Source organism: Petaurus breviceps, unplaced genomic scaffold (genome assembly GCF_028583685.1).
Source record: "Petaurus breviceps papuanus isolate PSGF00001 unplaced genomic scaffold, PetGlider_PUasm1.0 172, whole genome shotgun sequence".
Lineage (NCBI taxonomy): Eukaryota > Metazoa > Chordata > Mammalia > Diprotodontia > Petauridae > Petaurus > Petaurus breviceps.
The window spans coordinates 4,683,384-4,702,008 of record NW_027185755.1 but is presented as its reverse complement, the minus strand read 5'-3'; the positions used below and the strand labels follow the sequence as shown (position 1 = coordinate 4,702,008).

Genomic DNA, 18,625 nt, shown 5'->3' with positions numbered 1-18,625 from the left:
CCTTCCCCCTCCCCCAAAAAAACCAAACAAACCCAAAACATTTATTGCAGCTATATCCTCTTTTGTGTCCCCAAGTCTACCATCCCAGTCAATGTCCATATTATCTTAAACAAGTGTTCTTAACAATAATTGTCTTACTAGTCTTTTTGCTTCCATTCTTTCTCTCCTTCAAAACATCCTATACACAGCTGCCATATTTATCTTATCAAACATTACTTTGTAGATATTGCCATTAAGCCACTGCCATTGCCCTCTTATCCTTTTCTCCAAGAAACCTTCAGTAGTTCCACATGCCAGTGGAGTAATACATGTTTCTCAGCCTGATATTGTTGCCCATCATAATTTGCACCTTACCTGCCTGGTAGTTCACATTAGAGAGGATTTTAAGGTTTTTACAGAACTCGTTCCTCAGAATTCTTGAAGATAGGGAGCACAGGTTATCATTCCCATTTTATATATTTACTTAAGTAACATGAGACTCTGAGAGAGTTCACACATCAGTAAATGTTTTGAGGTTGGATCTTCATTATTCTCCTGTAGTCTTGCCCCCCTGAACCCTTTCTGCTTCTTTATACCATTTTCCCTACCAGGAAGGAATACCTTTTCTAGTCTCTGCCTTCAAGACCTATTTCAACTCCTACTTTCTCTTTTAACCTTTTGCTGATTACCTCAGTCCTCAATAATCCTGTCTTTTTCTAAGCTATCCTTTATTGTCTGTGCCACTAATTTGGTGTTTGCCATATATTGCTTTATATTGTTTACTTCATTAGATGTATAGTATGCTTTTTCAAATAGTTAAGTCTGTTATGGTTGAGACCCATTGCTTTGCCCATAGTCTGTTATATCGTGCCCTTTCAGAAGTATGGGTTGATGATAATGATTCAATTTCACATCAAGTGACTTTTCTGACAAAGATGCTGCTTTGTTGCTTTTTAAAATTATAGCCAATGGATTCCATGCATGAGAAGGGAATGTCGGATGATCCTCGATATAACCAGATGAAAGGGATGGGAATGAGGTCTGGGGGACATGCAGGGATGGGGCCTCCTCCAAGCCCAATGGATCAGCATTCTCAAGGTATTGTTTTTCTCATAAGGCCCTTTCCCTCAACCTTTTCCCCCATCAGTGTTAATATATTTACAGGAGTAAAGCTATATATTACCTGTATTGGGATCTCTCTGAACACTTTGATATGGCAGAGATTTTTTGGTTTGCCATTTTCCTTCTGAATATAGGTTGTGATAGTCATACCTTGTCACATGGATAGAAGATGTTTTGAGCAACAACTATTTAGAGTTTTGTGTCTCATTAAAATATTACTAATTATAAGTCTGTAAAATGACCTTTTTCATGTTAATATCCTGTCTCTGATGTCATCCTTATATTTATAGCATTAAAGATCTTAGAGGAACTGTCAGAGGTGACTAATAAGGTCATTCCCCAAATTCAGTATGGGAATTATACTTTAGGATTTTAGAAAAAATTGTTTTTCTTCAAAATCATGAGAAATATTTAGAGTGACCATTTAGTATTTCATTTCTCCATAGGTTATCCTTCTCCTCTGGGTGGCTCTGAGCATGCCTCAAGTCCTGTTCCAGCTAATGGCCCATCTTCAGCCCCCCAGATGTCATCTGGTCCTGGTGGGGTACCATTAGATGGTAGTGACCCACAAGCATTAGGACAACAAAACCGTGGCCCAACGCCTTTTAATCAAAATCAGCTGCATCAGCTCAGAGCTCAAATTATGGCTTATAAAATGCTGGCCAGAGGGCAGCCTTTACCAGATCACCTGCAGATGGCAGTGCAGGGAAAAAGACCAATGCCAGGAATGCAGCAACAAATGCCAACACTACCTCCACCCTCTGTATCTGGGACAGGACCAGGACAAGGACCAGGACCTGGACCTGGGCCTGGTCCAGGACCCGCACCTCCAAATTATAACAGACCTCATGGTGAGTGTTGACTCCCTGTATTACTTCTCTTATTTGGAGTACAGCTATAATGGCCCAGGGAGGGGGGACAGTTAATAAACAAAAGGGCTTCTGTCTGTGTATTGCTGTTTTGTTTAGTCATCCATTCATTTTTTTTTAAAGCAATTGGGGTTAAGTAACTTGCTCAAGGTTACACGGCCAGTTATTTCTGGGTGTGGTGCTAAGTATCAGAGCCCAGATTCGATCCCAGGTCATCCCACCTGGGGCCGGTGCTCTTACTCACTGCGCCACTTGGCCGCCCCTAAGCAATTGGGGTTAAGTAACTTGCTCAAGGTTACACGGCCAGGTGTTTCTGGGTGGGTGCTAAGTGTCTGAGCCCAGATTCGATCCCAGGTCATCCCTACTTTGGGGCCGGTGCTCTTACTTGCTGTGCTACCTGGCACCCCTTTCTCCCTAACCAACCTTTTAATAGTGCTCTACAGTGAACTTCATTAAAGGATGCTTGTTCATATGCCTTACTTAGCTCTGTCAGCACAAAGTTAATGGAATTGTGACTCCACTGCATTCATTACTTTTATTATATGCCCACATGTACGTTTGGAAACAAAGCTTTCCCCCACTTTACCCATACACAGAATTTTAAAATGTCTTTGCTTCCCACTATTCACAGGTATGGGAGGGCCAAACATGCCCCCTCCTGGACCCTCAGGAGTTCCCCCAGGAATGCCTGGACAGCCTCCTGGTGGACCCCCAAAGCCCTGGCCTGAAGGTAACACTTATGTTCTTCTTTTGACAAAGCCTTTGTATTATAATTTTTTACTTTAAGAATAAGTATAATGGAAGCATGTAGACTGAATAGAAAGAAAAATGATGGTAAGAGTGAAACCAGCCTCAATTGAAATTTATTTTATTTTGTTAATTTCTCTAGTAGTTAAGCTTTTGCAGTTTGTAAAAGATCTTGAATTTGCTTTCTGTATTTATTGCTTTTGTTGTTGTTGTTTTTTTCCAAAACCATTGTAAGTTTCTCTTCCCTTAGATTCTCCAAAAAACCCTCTTTCCCTTGTACCTTAGGTAAGGAGACATTATCCTAGAAAGGATATCGTAAGATTTCCTTTTAAAACAAGAGTTCTTAACTTAGGGTCCATAAACTTTGTTTTTTGAGTATAATTGATTTCCATTGTGATCCTATGCATTTTATTTTTTATATTTAAAAATACTTCTGAGAAGGGTTACGTAGGCTTCATCAGACTTCCTTAAGAGGTTTGTGAAACAGAGAAAGATTAGGAATCTTTCTTGTAGAGTCCATAAGAACTGTCCTCCAGATAGTTGGTGGCTCCGAAACTTAAGGTAAATAGGGTCAGGCAACAACTGAAAGAAAATTCTTAATCTTTCTAGGGAGTTACTTGAAGAGAACATTTCCTTTTCACTAATAATGGTCGCTGTTTGGATCTACTTGCTTTGTAATTAATATAAAGGGCAGTAGCTTGCAGAACTGCATGCTAAAGTTATGGTGGCTGTATCTGAGTTAAGAGATTCTGAGTTGTAGAATAAATAGGAAGAGGTCTTTGAAAGCATGTTGTTCTATAACTGCAGCTGGTGCTTATGCTATAAACTACATGATAATAGACCTTTTGTTCTGCTTTAAGAAGAGTGTCATTTTTTAAAAAAATGTCATTTGTAGATGATTCTTGGACAGCTCTATGCTCAGTCATACCTTCACAAGGACTTGACAACTGAAATTTTATGAGAGTAAATAAACTTTTAAGAAGCCAATATTTTGTCCTTGTCAGTTCATGACAAGAAGGTAGAGAAAACATGGCTCTAGAAAATCATATAATGTTATTATCAAAATAAAACCCTGTAGACCTATTGTATTTGAATTTCAACAAGGCAATTTCAATTTGACAAAATGCCCATTTTATCATCATTATGGATAAGATAGATAGCTGTGAGCTACATGAAAGTATAGTTAAATTAGGAACTGATAGAATGACTAGCTTTAAAAAGTTATTAATGGAGGGACGGCTAGGTGGTGCAGTCAATAGAGCACTGGCCCTGGAGTCAGGAGGACCTGAGTTCAAATCCAGCCGCATACACTTGACACACTTACTAGCCATGTGACTTTGGGCAAGTCACTTAATTGCCCTGCCTTCTCCCCTCCAAAAAGCAAAAAACAAACCAACAAAAACATGGTATAGTCAAGCAAAACAACATTATCCCATATCTCATTCTTCATTCTTAAGTCTTTCACCTCTCTTTCAATAAGTGGGTAGCCTGTTTCTTCATTAGTCCTCTGGTATTGTGGTTGGTCATTGTACTCCAATTTCCTAATTTGTTCAGTTTTATTTTTCTTTACCATATTGTTGTCTTTGTATATTTTTTTCCCTTTTTCTATTCACTTCACTCTGTATCACTTAATATAAATCTTACTAGGTTTCTCAGTAACTATCCTCTTAATCATTTCTTAACTTGTTCAGTCATTCTCTAATTGATGAGTATACCTCTCAGATGCCCATACTTTGCTCCTCATAAAGAGCTAAAATAATTTTGTACATCCTCAAGTTTCTGCTTAGATTGGGCTGCAGGCTGGAATCAGTACCTAGATCTGGTCCTGGGGTCTAAGCCACACTACTGTTATTTGCTTCATAGAATTTGTTACTCTCTGTTTTCTACCTAAGTCCTGACATCTGGAGCTTTGGGAAGTGCTTAGGCATATATATATATCCTTAGTCTCCCCTGTGTCAATGACCCCAGGGGTCATAAAGATTAAACACAATTGAAAAATGACTGAATGACAACAGCAGGATGAGCCAGTTGTAGCGGCAAGCACCCCAAGCGTCCTCAGGGTTTGCAGCTACCACAGGTTCTTGGATCTGCTTTGTTAAAGGAAAGCAACTCAAAATGGGTTAACAAGCTTACTTTAATCAGTCAGACATATATCGTTTACCTTGTTCAGGAGAAAAGGTCAGCACCCTGAACCTCAAAGTATACAGGCATAATTATCAAGACAGAAACATCAAGTAGACAGATTTCCAAACTGTCCAACCATTACATCCATACCCAGTCAACATCTGGGTTTCCACATTCTGGGTTTTTCAAAGCCGGGGGACTCTCAACAACGGCTTCCCAGAATTCAGATCAAATCACAGAACACTTCTCAAAGTGAGTCCCAAAACAAAGCTACACATCAGTGCTTATATAGCCTTCTCCTGGCTCAGAGAATGTAACAACCTTTTTGACCCACTGGCCAATCAAAAAGTATCTTCTGAAAAACAAGCCTCCCTCCCCAGGCTTCTGGTGCACTTTAGCCTAGGGGCAGGGAAGATCTTTAAAATTTACATTCTTATTACACCAGTATAGCAAAAATGTTAAAGCTAACCAAATTAAGTTATTTGGTGCCATACTAATTAAACTATTAAAGGTTTACTTCCTAGAGCTAGAAAAGCTAAAAACATAGATCACTAATCATTTTAATAACATGCCCTTGAAATTTTCCAGGAATTGAAGTCAGGCTTACTAGCTCATAGTTTGTAGGGCCCCTTATCTTCCTTTTCTTGAAAGTTGAGACATTTGTCTTTTCAGTTTTCTTTAATCTTTCAGATGTCACGGACAATGACTTAGAACACTTGTATGCCAGTTCTAGTACCCAAGTCTATAGTTTATCCAGCCCTGGTGATTTAAACTCATCAGAAATTAGCTAGGTGCACTTTCTACCTCCCACCTTAACCCTATTTTTGTTTTATCTTAAGTTCCATCAGCCTTCTCTATTTTTGTAAAGGGCATTACCTGGCATTCAGTATATTATCATCTTTCTAGTCATTCAAGTTTACATTCTTTCAAATCATCCTTGATTCTTCTCTCTTGATCATCTGTCATATCCAATCAAGGAGTTTGGTTAAGAAAGGGAAGAAGAGTGTATTGTAATCATGAGGGATGCTCTGTACAGGTCTACAGCTACGAAATGAAATGTCACGCATATAGTAGTAAGGAGGCCCATTTGACTGTTCTGCATAGGAGTAATGGGCAATACCAGATTCATGTGGTAAAGGGATTTAAATGACAGAACCTACTGGATTCTTTAGGTAATTGCAAGCCACTTGAACTTATTTAGAAGAAAAGTTTTGTGGGTGTACTTTTGTTCTAGTAAAAGCAATTTGGCAAGTATATGTAAAGAGGCACCTAGGGGGCAGTGGATAGAGTGGTAGACCAGGAGTCAGGAAAATCTGAATTCAAATCTTATCTCAGGTAGCTTCTTGCTGTGTGGCCTTGGACAAGTTATTTAAGTGCTGTCTGCCTCAGTTTTCTCTTCTTTAAAATGGGGATGATAATAATAGAATATATTTCCCAGGGTTATTGCCAGAATAAAACAAGGTAATATATGTAAAGTGTTTTGTAAACCTTAAAGCAACCATGTAAATGATAGCTATTATTATATGAAGGATGGAAAGAAGGATGAATTAGGTGGCTATTCCAGTAATCCAGGTTAGTTACAAAAAGCATTCATTAAAGTACTTAGATTTAAAAAAAAAAAAGCAAAAGACAATCCCCTCTGTTACAGAGCTCACAGTTTAATAGAGGAGACAACATGCAAATAATTATGTACAAACAAGATATATATGCAGAGTAAATTGGAGGTCATTAATAGAAGGAAGGCCACTAGCGTTAAGGGAGATACGGGGAAAACCTTCTTAGAGATGGTAGGATTTTAGCTGGGACTTGAAGGAATCCAGGAGGCAGAGATGAGGAGAGATAGATTATAGAGGCAATCTGTTAGATGCAGGGTCCAAGTGGAGTTGGCCTTGTCAGTGAGATAAGGATGGCTTTTATCAGAGACTGGGGTAAATTAAGGAATGGAAGATGGTGTCAAAGAATTTTAAGATGTATGGAAGAGGGAATTCACTTCTGCTGGCTTCTGTTTTCTCATTAAAATGGGAAATGAATGCTGTCCATCCCTAAAGAGAGAACTGATGGTGTCTGAATACTGATTGAAGCATACTCCAGATTTTTTTTCCTGTTTTCTTTCACAACATGATTAATATGGTACTGTTTTATATGATTACATATGTATAACGTATATCAAATTGCTTGCCTGCTCAATGAGTGAGTTGGGGAGGAAGGAAGGGAGAGAATTTGGAACTCGAAGTTTTTTTGGGGGGGGTTTATAGGGTAGAGGTCAGGGCAGTTGGGATTAAGTGACTTGCCCCAAGGTCACACACCTAGTAAATGTTAAGTGTCTGAGGCTGTATTTGAACTCAGATCCTCCTGACTCCCAGCGCCAGTGCTCTATTCACTATGCCATCTAGCTGCCCCTAGAATTTGGACCTCGAAGTTTTAAAAACAAATGTCAAAAATTGTTTTTACATTAGGGAAAAATAAAATATTAAATTTTTTTAAAAATAGGACATGAGTTCCTCTGTTAGGGGTAGGGCAGTAGTATAGGAGCCTTAAGAACATTGAAACAATCTTTGTGAAGAATGTAATAAGGGTTCCGGGTCAAAGGAGTAAAAAACATTGTGTTGTTGTAGTGAAGGCCCAGTTGAAATTAGATAACATAAATTTATGGTGGACTCAGTTAACACTTGTGTGACTTCTGTCTTCATTCAGTACAACATGAATGTAGAAGCATAGGGAGCAGATAGTGGATGTAATCCTGGGCTGGAGTTTGGTGAGTCGTGGGTAGTAATAGGAAAGAGGGGCGCCACCATCCTTCACCTTACACAGACTTGAAACCCAGGTGTCATCCTCAACTTCTTATTCTCTCTCCACCCCATCCATTTTACCCTACACAAAAGTAAGGGGGGATTGGAGTGGTTATAAGAGAGCATATTGGGGGAAAGTGTATTCAGCATGCTTGTCATCCTGGGGTGGGAGGTAGGGGAGACATGGGAAGATCTGTAACTCAAAACCTTTGGCAAATGAATGTTGAAAACTAAAAATAAATTTAAAAAATTTTTAAGAAGAGTGCTTTCCTACCGCCATTCTTTCCAGTTTACTTTTGAGTGTATGTATATATGTATGTATGTATAATCTTGTTTGTACATAATTGTTTGCATGTTGTCTTTTCCCATTAGAACATCAACTTCTTGAGCACAAGGACCATTTATTTTTTGCCTTTCTTTATATCCCTAGTACTTATCACAGTGCCTGGCATCTTGTAGATGCTTAGTTAAAATACTTCTTTTTTTTTTATTTTTGGAGGGGGGAAGGTAGGACAATTGGGGTTAAGTGACTTGCCCAAGGTCACATGGCTAGTTCTTTTTGTGTTAAGTGTCTGAGGCCAGATTTGAACTCGGCTCCTCCTGACTCCAAGGCTGGTGTTCTATTCACTGGAGCCACTTAGCTGCCCCTAAAATACTTCTTAATTTGATTCTCTAATCCATCTTTTACTCAGCTGCCAAAGTAATTTCCCTAAAGCATAGCTCAGACTATGTCACTCCCTGACTTAGGAACTTGTGGCATCCCTATTAAAATTAACTCTGTGGTCAAATATTGTTTTGTCTTTATCTCATCTTTTTAAAATATATTTTTGTGTAAATTGTGACAAAACTATTAGTACAGTAGTACATGTAGACAATTTATAAATAAAATACACATACATTAGAAGTGTGTATTTAAACTTTTTTACTGTCACAGTGTAAAACAGAAAAATTTATAAAATGATTACCAATTTAATATGGATTAATAGGTGGAAAATGGAGAAGAGGTGAGGAAGAAAAGAACCTCCCCCCTTTTGGTAAAGAGTTAGGAAAATGATTGTGAAATGTTTCCTGTGCTTTATAATGTTATCACTGTATCCTTTAGTTTTGTCTTATATTTTTCCCATTCAAGGCTCATCGGGGGGAGGGGAGTTGTTGGGAATTACATCCAGAAATCACTGATAAAAAGACAAAAAGGATTGGTGAACATAATTTTATTTTTTATAATTTTTAAAATTTATTTTGTGAAATATTTCCCAATTATATTTTTTCCCACTTGAAAGTATTTTTTCCAATTACATGTAAAGATAATTTTCAACATTCACTTTTATAAGATTTTTGTTTCCAAATTTTTTCTCTCCCTAACCCCCTCAAGACAGCACGCAATCTGATATATATATATATAATTTTACTGTACATGTATAACCTATATTTCCATGTTAATCATGTTGTGAAAAAAGAATCAGAACAAAAGGGAAAAACAGCCCTTTTTGCATTCAGACTCCATAGTTCTTTCTGTGGATATGGATAGCATTTTTCATCATGAATCTTTTGGAATTGTCTTAGCTCATTGTATTGCTGATAAGAGTAAAGTTTATCATAGTTGATCATTGCATGGTGTTGCTGTTACTGTGTACAATGTTTTCCTGGTTCTGCTCACTTCATTCAGCATCAGGTGAATGTCATTTTATTTTTTTTAATATTTTTTTTCCAAATGCTTTATTAACTTCTGATTTACATCATTCATTTCTGCCAGATTTTGAGTGTGAATGTCATTTTAAATGGGTGAGAAAGAATATCAAGAAGATTTATGGGAATAATTAGGAGATAAAATCTTCCTGCCAATTTTCAAAATAAGCTATAACAATAGCAATTATCTGGTATGAGATAAAAAATTAAAAGAAATCATTGAAAAATAACAGTAATAGTAAAATGATGTTTATATTTATAGTGCTTTAATAGGTTTCTCAAAGCACTTATATATATATAATCTTACTTGTACTGATCAATAACTTTGTGAGGTACATAATCTAGGCATTTTTATTACTGTCTTGTAGATGAAGAAACTGAGGCTAAGGGAGAAGGTTGAGTTGCCCACTGTCAAATAGCTGTTAGGTGTCAGAGGTTGAAATTGAACGTAGGTATTCTTGACTTCATCTGGTACCCATTTCAGCATACTGCTATGTTGAGAGATAATAATGAAGCTAGAAATAGTATCCTGTTTATAGTTTGTATTTGATACACTCAGATTAAAGAACATTGGCTAAAGGATCACTTCAATATAAATTATTGGGAAAATTGACTATCAATCTAATGGTTATGTTTGATCCAGATAATATTCTAAGCTCCAATGAAACTGGTGTTTTTTTTTTAAGCAATAAGGGTTAAGTAACTTGCTCAAAGTTACACAGCTAGTTATTTCTGGGTGTGGTGCTAAGTATCTGAGCCCAGATTTGATCCCCAAGTCATCGTGACACTGGAGCTGGTGCTCTTACTCGCTTAGCCACCTGGCCGCCCCTAAGCAATTGGGGTTAAGTAACTTGCTCAAGGTTACATGGCCAGGTGTTTCTGGGTGGGTAATAAGTGTCTGAGCCTGGATTCCATCCACATGTCATCCTGACACTGGAGCCAGTGCTCTTACTCGCTGCGCTACCTGGCCACCCCTAGACTGGTGTTCTTAAAATTAATTTATAACAAGACAAAATAATAATATATCTTTACCTTTATTGTGGAGAGAAGAAAAATGTATTTTTTAAACAAATGGAAGACATCAATGGAGACAAAATTGAAGGATTTGTTTTCCATAAAATAAAAGAATCTTATATTACAGAATGCCATGAAAGTGACATCCAGAATCTCTAAGGAACTGATACAAATCTATCTATAGGGATAATTATCTACTCTGCAAAAAATAGGAATAATTTTATTTTTCATCTAAATTTTATTTATTGATATCTTTGTTTTTATATCACTTTCATTGTTTTTTTGGCTTTGTGCAAAACTTTTTAATTTAATGTAGTTACAGTTACCCATTTTGCATTTCATAATGTTCTGTATCTCTTTTTTGCTGATAAATTCTTCCCTTCTCCACAGATCTTAAAGGTAAATTATTCCTTGCTCTCCTAATTTGTTTATGCTGTCACCCTTAATGTCAAAACCATGTACCCATTTTTACCTTATCTTGATATACAATGTAAGATGTTGGTCTGTGCCTAGTTTCTGCCATGCTATTTTCCAGTTTTCCCAACATTTTTTGTCAAATAGTGAGTTCTTTTATTCCCAAAGGGTTATAAAACTGCATACGTAGCAATACCACTTCTTTTTTTTTAATTAATTTTTTAAAAATTAATTTGTTTGTGTATTTTAGTTTACAGGATTCAGTTCCACAATTCCTTGAGTTTTGCATTTTGTCCCCCTCCCTCCCCATGGCAGCATATAGTCAAGTATAGGATCTGTAAATACTTTCACATTAGACATTACTCAGGTTATAAAGATGGATTGTATCAGATGGAATGAAAAATGGTCAAGAGGACATAAAACCAAACAAGAAAAGGAAAAAGATCAGGTATTTTGCTTCCATCTGGATATAAACTCAGTTCTTTCTAGTTTTCTCTGGATGCACACATTTCTCTCCATCATGAGTCTTTTGGGATTGACTTATATCACTGCATTGCTGAGAAGAGTCCAGCCTATCAAAGTTGGTCATCACACATACGTTGTGTCTGTAATTGTGTACAAATTTCTCCCGGTTCTACTCTTCTCATTCAGCATCAGTTTGTATAAGCCTCTCCAGGTAAATATGAAGTCCATCTGCTCCTCGTTTCTTACAGCACAGTACTATTCCATAACATGCATATACCACAACTTGTTCAGCCATTCCCCAATTGATGGGCACCCCCTTAATTGCCAATACTTTGCCACCACAAAAAGAGCTGCTATAAATGTTTTTGTACATATGGGTCTTCCTCCCACTTCTATGATCTCTTTGGGATATAACCCTAGGAGTGGTGTTGCTGGGTCAAAGGATATGAAAGTATTTATAGCCCTTTGGGCATAATTCCAGATTGCTCTCCAGAAAGGCTGGATTAGTTCACAACTCCACCAGCAATGCATTAGTGTTCCAATTTGCCCACATCCTCTCCAGCATGTCATTTTCCTGTTTTGTCATCTTAGCCAATCTGACTGGTGAGATGTGGTACCTCAGAGTTGTTTTGATTTGCATTTCTCTAATCAATAGTGATTTAGAGCACTATTTGACAAAAACTGCTGGGAATATAGTATGGCAGAAACTGGGCATAGACCATTATCTAACATCATATACCAAAAGACTTTATGACTAAATAAGGATTAGAGAACATTATAAAATGTAAAATGGATAATTTTGACTACATGAAATTGAAAAGCTTCTGTACAAAGCCAATGTAACCAAGATTAAGAGGCAGGTGGGAAATTGGGAATCTTTACAACTTATGTCTCTGACAAAAGCCTCATTTCTAAAATATACAGAGAATTGAGTCAAATTTATAAGAATACAAGTCATTCCCCAATTGATAAATGGTCAAAGGATATGAACAGGCAATTTTCAGAGAAGGAAATTAAAGATATCTATAAGCACATGAAGCAGTACCACTTCTAGGTCTGTATCCGGAAGAAATCATAAAAATGGGAAAATGACCCACGTGTATAAAAATATTTATAGCAACTTTTTTTGTGGTGGCAAAGAATCGGAAATTGAGGGGGCATGTCCATCAATTGGGGAATGGCTGAACAAGTTGTGGTAAATGAATGTAATGGAATACTATTGTGCTATAAGAAATGATGAGCAGGTGTGGAATTCTGAAAAACCTTGAAAAACTTATATGAACTGATGCTGAATGAAATGAGCAGAACCAGAACGTTGTACACAGTAACAGCCACGTTGTGCAATGACTGACTTTGATGGACTTTATTCTTCTTAGCAATGCAAAGATCTAAGACACCTCCAAAAGACTTATGATGAAAAATGCTATCCACATCCAGAGAAAGAACTTTGGAATCTGAATGCAGATGGAATTATACTATTTGCTCTTCTTTTGTTGTTTTGTTTCTTCTTTCTTGTGGTTCCTTTCATTAGTTCTGATTCTTCTTTACATCATGACTATTGTGAAAATATGCCTAATATGAATGTATAAGTAGAGTCTATATCAGATTGCACGCCATCTTGGGGAGGAAAGGGAGAGGGAGAAAATTTAAAGCTCAGAATCTTATGGAAGTGAATATTTAAAACTAAGAATTAATTAAAAAATCTTTGGGGGCTTCCACCTTCCTCAGTCAATGTAAAAAAGAACAAACTTTGGAGCTGCAGAACGCACAAAATGACACAGAGAAGCTAGCCTCCCACTGAGGACAGCCTGCCAGGCTGGCAGGAATCGGCCAGAACAGCTCTCTGGGAGCAGAGCCCAGGCCAGAGGTTTTAGCCCCAGGGCAGGTCTGACCAGCTGCCTGCCAGAGGGACTCCAGATCAGCAGCAGCTGTGACCATTTCCAGAATTATCAACACATAAATGCTAAGGACAAAGTGAAAGGTCAGTGCAGTCTGGACTTTGGGACCCAGTAAGTAGGAGTGCATCGCGAGCAGCCGCTGAGAAACCTGGCACAGCCAGCCAGCGCCATGTGGCAGCTTCAGCTCCTGGCCTGCAGAGTGTAGGGGGACCAAGCGATCAGTCTGAGGGGTAATCACTCTTGCTTTAACCTGCTTGGATCTGGATCGCAATCTAAGGTGGAGGTCCTGGAGTGGGTGTCCAGCTTGCCAGAGCGTGTGGAGGCCTGAGAGAGGGCACCCATCCAATACCTCTGGTAGCTGAGGAAACCCCAGCGTTTGGGACGAAAGCTCCCCTGTCTGAGGAGAGTCAGAGAGGCAGAGTCCTACTGTGGCAAAAAGCCCAGGGGTCAAGTGACTGAGGGGCGATATAACCAGGCAAAGGAAACAAAGCAGACAGAAGATTCCAACATTAGACTCCTATTTTGGGGACAAAAAGGAGCAAAGCATGGAACAGAAGGAAGACAGTGAAGTCAGAACTCCTGCACCAAGAGCTTCAAAGGAAAATACGATCTGGTTACATGCCATACAGGACCTTAAGAAGCAGATAAGAAGTGGAGGAAAAATTGGGAAGAGAAATGAGAACGATGCAAGAAAATTAGGAAATGAGAGTCAACAGCCTAACTGAGGAAAATAACACCTTAAAAAATAGACTAACTCAAAAGGCAAAAGAGGCTCAAAAAGGCAATGAGGAAAAGAATGCCTTAAAAAGTCGAATTTACCAGATGGAAAAAGAATCTCAAAAGCTCACTGAGGAGAATCATTGCTTCAGAATTACATTGGAGCAAATGGAAGCTAATGACTTTATGAGAAATCAAGATGCTGTTAAACAGATCCAAACAAATGAAAGAATAGAAGGCAATGTGAAATATCTCATGGGAAAAACCACTGACCTGGAAAATAGATCCAGGAGAGATAATTTAAAAATTATTGGACTACCTGAAAGCCATGATCAAAGTAAGAACCTAGAAATCATCCTCCAGGAAGTTCTCAAAGAAAACTGCCCTGATGTTTTAGAACCAGGGGGCAAAATACAAATTGATAGAATCTACCGATCACCTCCTGAAAAAGATCCCAAAAAGAAAACTCCTACAAATGTTATAGCCAGGTTCCAAAATTCCCAGAATAAGGAGAGAATATTACAAGCAGCCAGGAAGAAACAATTTGAATATTGTGGAAACAATCAGGATAACCCAGGATCTGGCAGCTTCTACACTGAAGGATCGAAGGGCTTGGAATATGATATTCCAGAGGGCAAAGGAGCTGGGATTAAAACCAAGAGTGATCTACCCAGCAAAACTGAGTATCATGTTTCAGGGGAAAATATGGTCATTCAGTGGAATAGAGGACTTTCAAGCATTCTTGATGAAAAAACCAGAGTTGAATAGAAAATTTGACATTAAGATACAGGAAGCAAGAGAAGTATGAGAAGGTAAACAGGGAAAAGAAATCATAAGGAACTTATCAAAGTTGAACTATTAACATTCCTACCTTGAAAAATGATAATTGTAACTGATGAAACTTTTCTCAGTATGAGAATAGTTGAAGGGAATAGAAATATATATATATATATAGACATACACACATATATATGTCTATATATGAGGGTATATGGGCATATGAATAAATATGTGAATGTGTGTATATATGTTTACAGGTATACATAGAGGGCACAGGACCAATTTAATAGGAAGGGATGATACTTAAAAGGTGAAATTAAGAGGTGAGAGAGGAATATAATGAGAGGAGATGGGGAGAGGCAGAATGGGGTAAACTATCTCATAGAAAAGGCAAGGGAAAATGGTTACAATGGAGGGGAAGAATAGGAAGGCAGAAGGGAATGGGTCAACCTTATTTTCATTGAATTTGGCTTGGGGAGGTAATGGAATACACAGTAAATAGGGTATCTCACCCTACAGGTGAGTAGGGGGGAAGAGGATGAGAAGGGGGAATGATGGAAGGGCGGGCAGGCTGGGGGGGAGGGAATTGGAAGCACCCACTTTTGAAAAGGGACGGAATCAAAGTAGAGACTAGAATAGGAGGGAGGGAAATATAGTCAATCTTTTACAGTATATCTACTGTTATTGTTTTGCATTAGCTACACATGTATAACCTATACTGAACTACTTATCTTCCCAGTAAGGGTGGGTGACAAGGGAGGAAGGGAATGAATCTGGAATTCAAAGTTTTAAAATCAAATGTTTAAATATATATGTGTGTTTGTGTGTGTGTATATATATATACATATATATATATGTGTATATATATATACACACACACATATATGTATATATATATATATGCACACACTATTATTAATGCTATTTTACATGTAATTGGGATATAAGTTATGCAGGTACTGGGGCATAGAGATCCACCATGCCCTACTGGAAAAGTTGAAAGGGATATGGGAGAAAATATGTGAGAGAGCAAATTGGAGGAGGGGTATCCTGTGGGACTGCTGTTTTGGGGTGGTGGGTAAGGGGAAAATGGGGAGAAAATTTGTAACTCAAAATCTGGCAGAAATGAATGATGTAAATCAGAAGTTAATAAAGTATTTGGGAAAAAATCTTTAGGTTTATCAAACAGTAGATTACTATAGGCATTCATAGGATCATAGAAACTGGGAAGAGGTTTGTTTGGGTTTTTTTTGGTCTATTCCTTTAAATTGCTTTAGTCATTGTGTATATTGGTTTCTTGCTACTTTGTTAATTTCTTAGGACAAAGTAATATTCCGTTCCCTTTCATGTACATCACTTTGTTTCCCCACTTGACAGGCATTTCTTTTATTTTCACTTTTTTTTTATTTCACTAATTGATGTTATAAGTGAGACCTTTGTTTCTTGTCTTTAATCTCCTCTTGGTATATACCTGCACATGGTATTTTGGGATCAAAGGGTATAGACATTTTGATCTTTTTCTTGGCATAATTCTAAGTTGTTTTCAAGTATAGTTAGACGAAATCATAGCTCCACCAGTAATAGGAATTAATGTTCTTGTCTTTTCGCCACCCCTCCAACACTGATTGTCAGTGTTGGTCATTTTGCTTTGTTATCTTTGTCAATTTGCTGGATGTGAGGTGGAGCCTCAGAATTATATTGATTTACATTCCTTTTATTTTTTGTGAATTGGAGCAGTCTTTCATACAATTATTAAAGTAGTCTGCAGTTCTTCCTTTATGACTTTTTTATTCATTTACTTTGTCCATTTATCTGTTGGGAAATGGCTCTTGTTCTTATATATTTGTGTTTATTGCTTATATATCTTCAATATAGAGATATATCCAAGAGATTATTGGAGATATTTGATTCAGATTTTTTTTTCTAGTTGATAACTTCTCTTATCCTAGGTGATTTGATTTTATAAACAGCTTTCAAAGAAGAAAGCACAAGTTGTTAAGTATCACTTGAAAAATTGTTGAAATTGTTGACAGTCACCAATAATTAGAGAAATCTTGAGTAATACTTATTAAATTTGCAAAAATAACTAAGAATGGTAGAATTCTTCGTTAGTAACCTGTAGCATATCAGAGACACTATATTGTTTCCTGGCTTGTAAATCTAAGCATTTTGGAAGTTATAATCATAAATTATAATTAATAGTACAGTGGATCCATGACCTCATCAGCATAGGTGCTTCCTCCATTTGATGCATCTCAGAATCCTTCCATGCCTTCTTGTCCTAGATAGCTCTTTTCTTTTTCCCAGTGAGCTAAAAACTTTTGTCAAAGTCTGTGTCTATTTCATGCGAACCAATAGAGCAGAACCCATTTAAATGGACCTCAGAAGTCATATGTTCCAGACTGTGCAAGAGGAAGAATTGATCCCCTTTACCACACTCCACACAAATGGTTGGTTGTGTAGTCTTTGGTTAAAGACCTCTGGTGAAGGGCAACTCATTACTTCATGAGGCAGCTGTTTTACTTTAGGATATCTCTTGTTAAAAAAAATTTTTCTCTTTACATAAAATATAAGTCTACCTTTCTGCTTTTTCACATGTTACTCAGGTGACATAATAATAATATACCACATTATACTAACTATTATAACTATTTTACATAGTAGTTGAAAATTTACAAAGCTCTTTACATTTATTATCCATTTTCACCCTTACAAAATCCCAATAATGTAGGTGTTACTACAATCCCCATTTTAGAGATGAGGAAACTGAAGAGTGCTCCCAGGTGACCCAGCTGTTTGTATGAGGCAAAAGTGAAATTTGCTTCTTGCAGAATCCTTAACCAGCATCTATCCAATAGGCTACCTCACTACCTAGCTCAGTTTAGCCTGAGCTACTAAACTGATTGTTCCCTTTTAGAAAGATCCTTCTGCTGCACTATATGTCCTAAAGGTATTTCTGAGGGGTACAAATGGCAGAATGGGAGAAATCCCTGACTTTTAAAAAATACAAAAATACTAATCTCTAGTTGAAGCAGTGAAAAATTGAAAACAATCTTCATGTCCAGTAACTGAGAAAAACGAGCTATTAATATTGTAAAAAAATGGCATGTATTAAGAATACCTAGAAATATGGATGACAGGAATAGAAGAAAACATTGTTGCTGCTGCTTTTTTAGTCATAACTAGAGTCTGTTTTCAGCCAAAAGAGATATGTCTGTGGGGAAAATAAAATGGGCTGGTGTTGTAATGGATATGAGATAGAACAACTGGAGAATTCACATGCCCCTGTGGAATCTACAATGGCAAGAGACCTTGAGGAAGGAAGCCTGTTTTTCTTCATCCTTGCATTGTGTTACCTGCATGCTGATGACCTCACCACGTGTTCCCACAATGCTTTCAGAGTCAAGATGTTTCTTTAAAAGAAATAAGTAGAATTATCTCATTCCTTACAGAATCTCTGTAAAAACTGACAATAAGATTAGGTGCTATTAGAAGAGGATTGCCCAAGTTAGGTTTATAAAGAACTGATAGCTTGATGATGTACAGACTCATTTTCTATCATGTATACACACACTTTACTAAGCCACTATTCATGATAAGGAGTAAATGCCACTATTCTCCCATTTTGGAAACTGTCTTCTAAGGTACAGGCATTTTTAAAAAATGCAAAACAAAACCCTTATTCTTGTTACTGTTGAAGACCCTGCTCTGATCTTTTTCTTTTCTTAGATTGAGTTGATTGGTTCATTAAATATATGTGTGATGTTTTAAACTACTTTTTTCTGCATCCCTATGTAATAATTATATAGTCAAGATTATACTGTAAGAGGTAATATCTTTGACAAATAAAGTGTGGTCTTGGAGTCAAGAAGATCCATATTCTGTACAGCCAACCTCCACTGCTAGTTACGTGACCCTGAGCAGTGTGACATTCACCTCTCTGAATCTGTTTCCCAGTGTACCAGATACCTACTTTAGAGGGTTGTTGTGGGAACCAGCATTTTGTAAGCATTTGGTGCTA

At 37.4% G+C, this 18,625-nt stretch overlaps 1 protein-coding gene across 5 annotated transcripts in view; it reads left to right on the top strand.

Annotated features, from left to right (window-relative positions):
* Positions 1-18,625, top strand: part of SMARCA4 (SWI/SNF related BAF chromatin remodeling complex subunit ATPase 4) — a 129,044-nt gene that overhangs the window by 42,304 nt on the left and 68,115 nt on the right. For all 5 annotated transcript variants that reach the window (XM_069083042.1, XM_069083044.1, XM_069083043.1 and 2 more), the window contains exons 3-5: positions 945-1,077; positions 1,548-1,952; positions 2,602-2,700. In XM_069083042.1, coding sequence (XP_068939143.1) covers positions 945-1,077; positions 1,548-1,952; positions 2,602-2,700 — 637 coding nt within the window. The remainder of the gene's footprint in view (positions 1-944; positions 1,078-1,547; positions 1,953-2,601; positions 2,701-18,625) is intronic.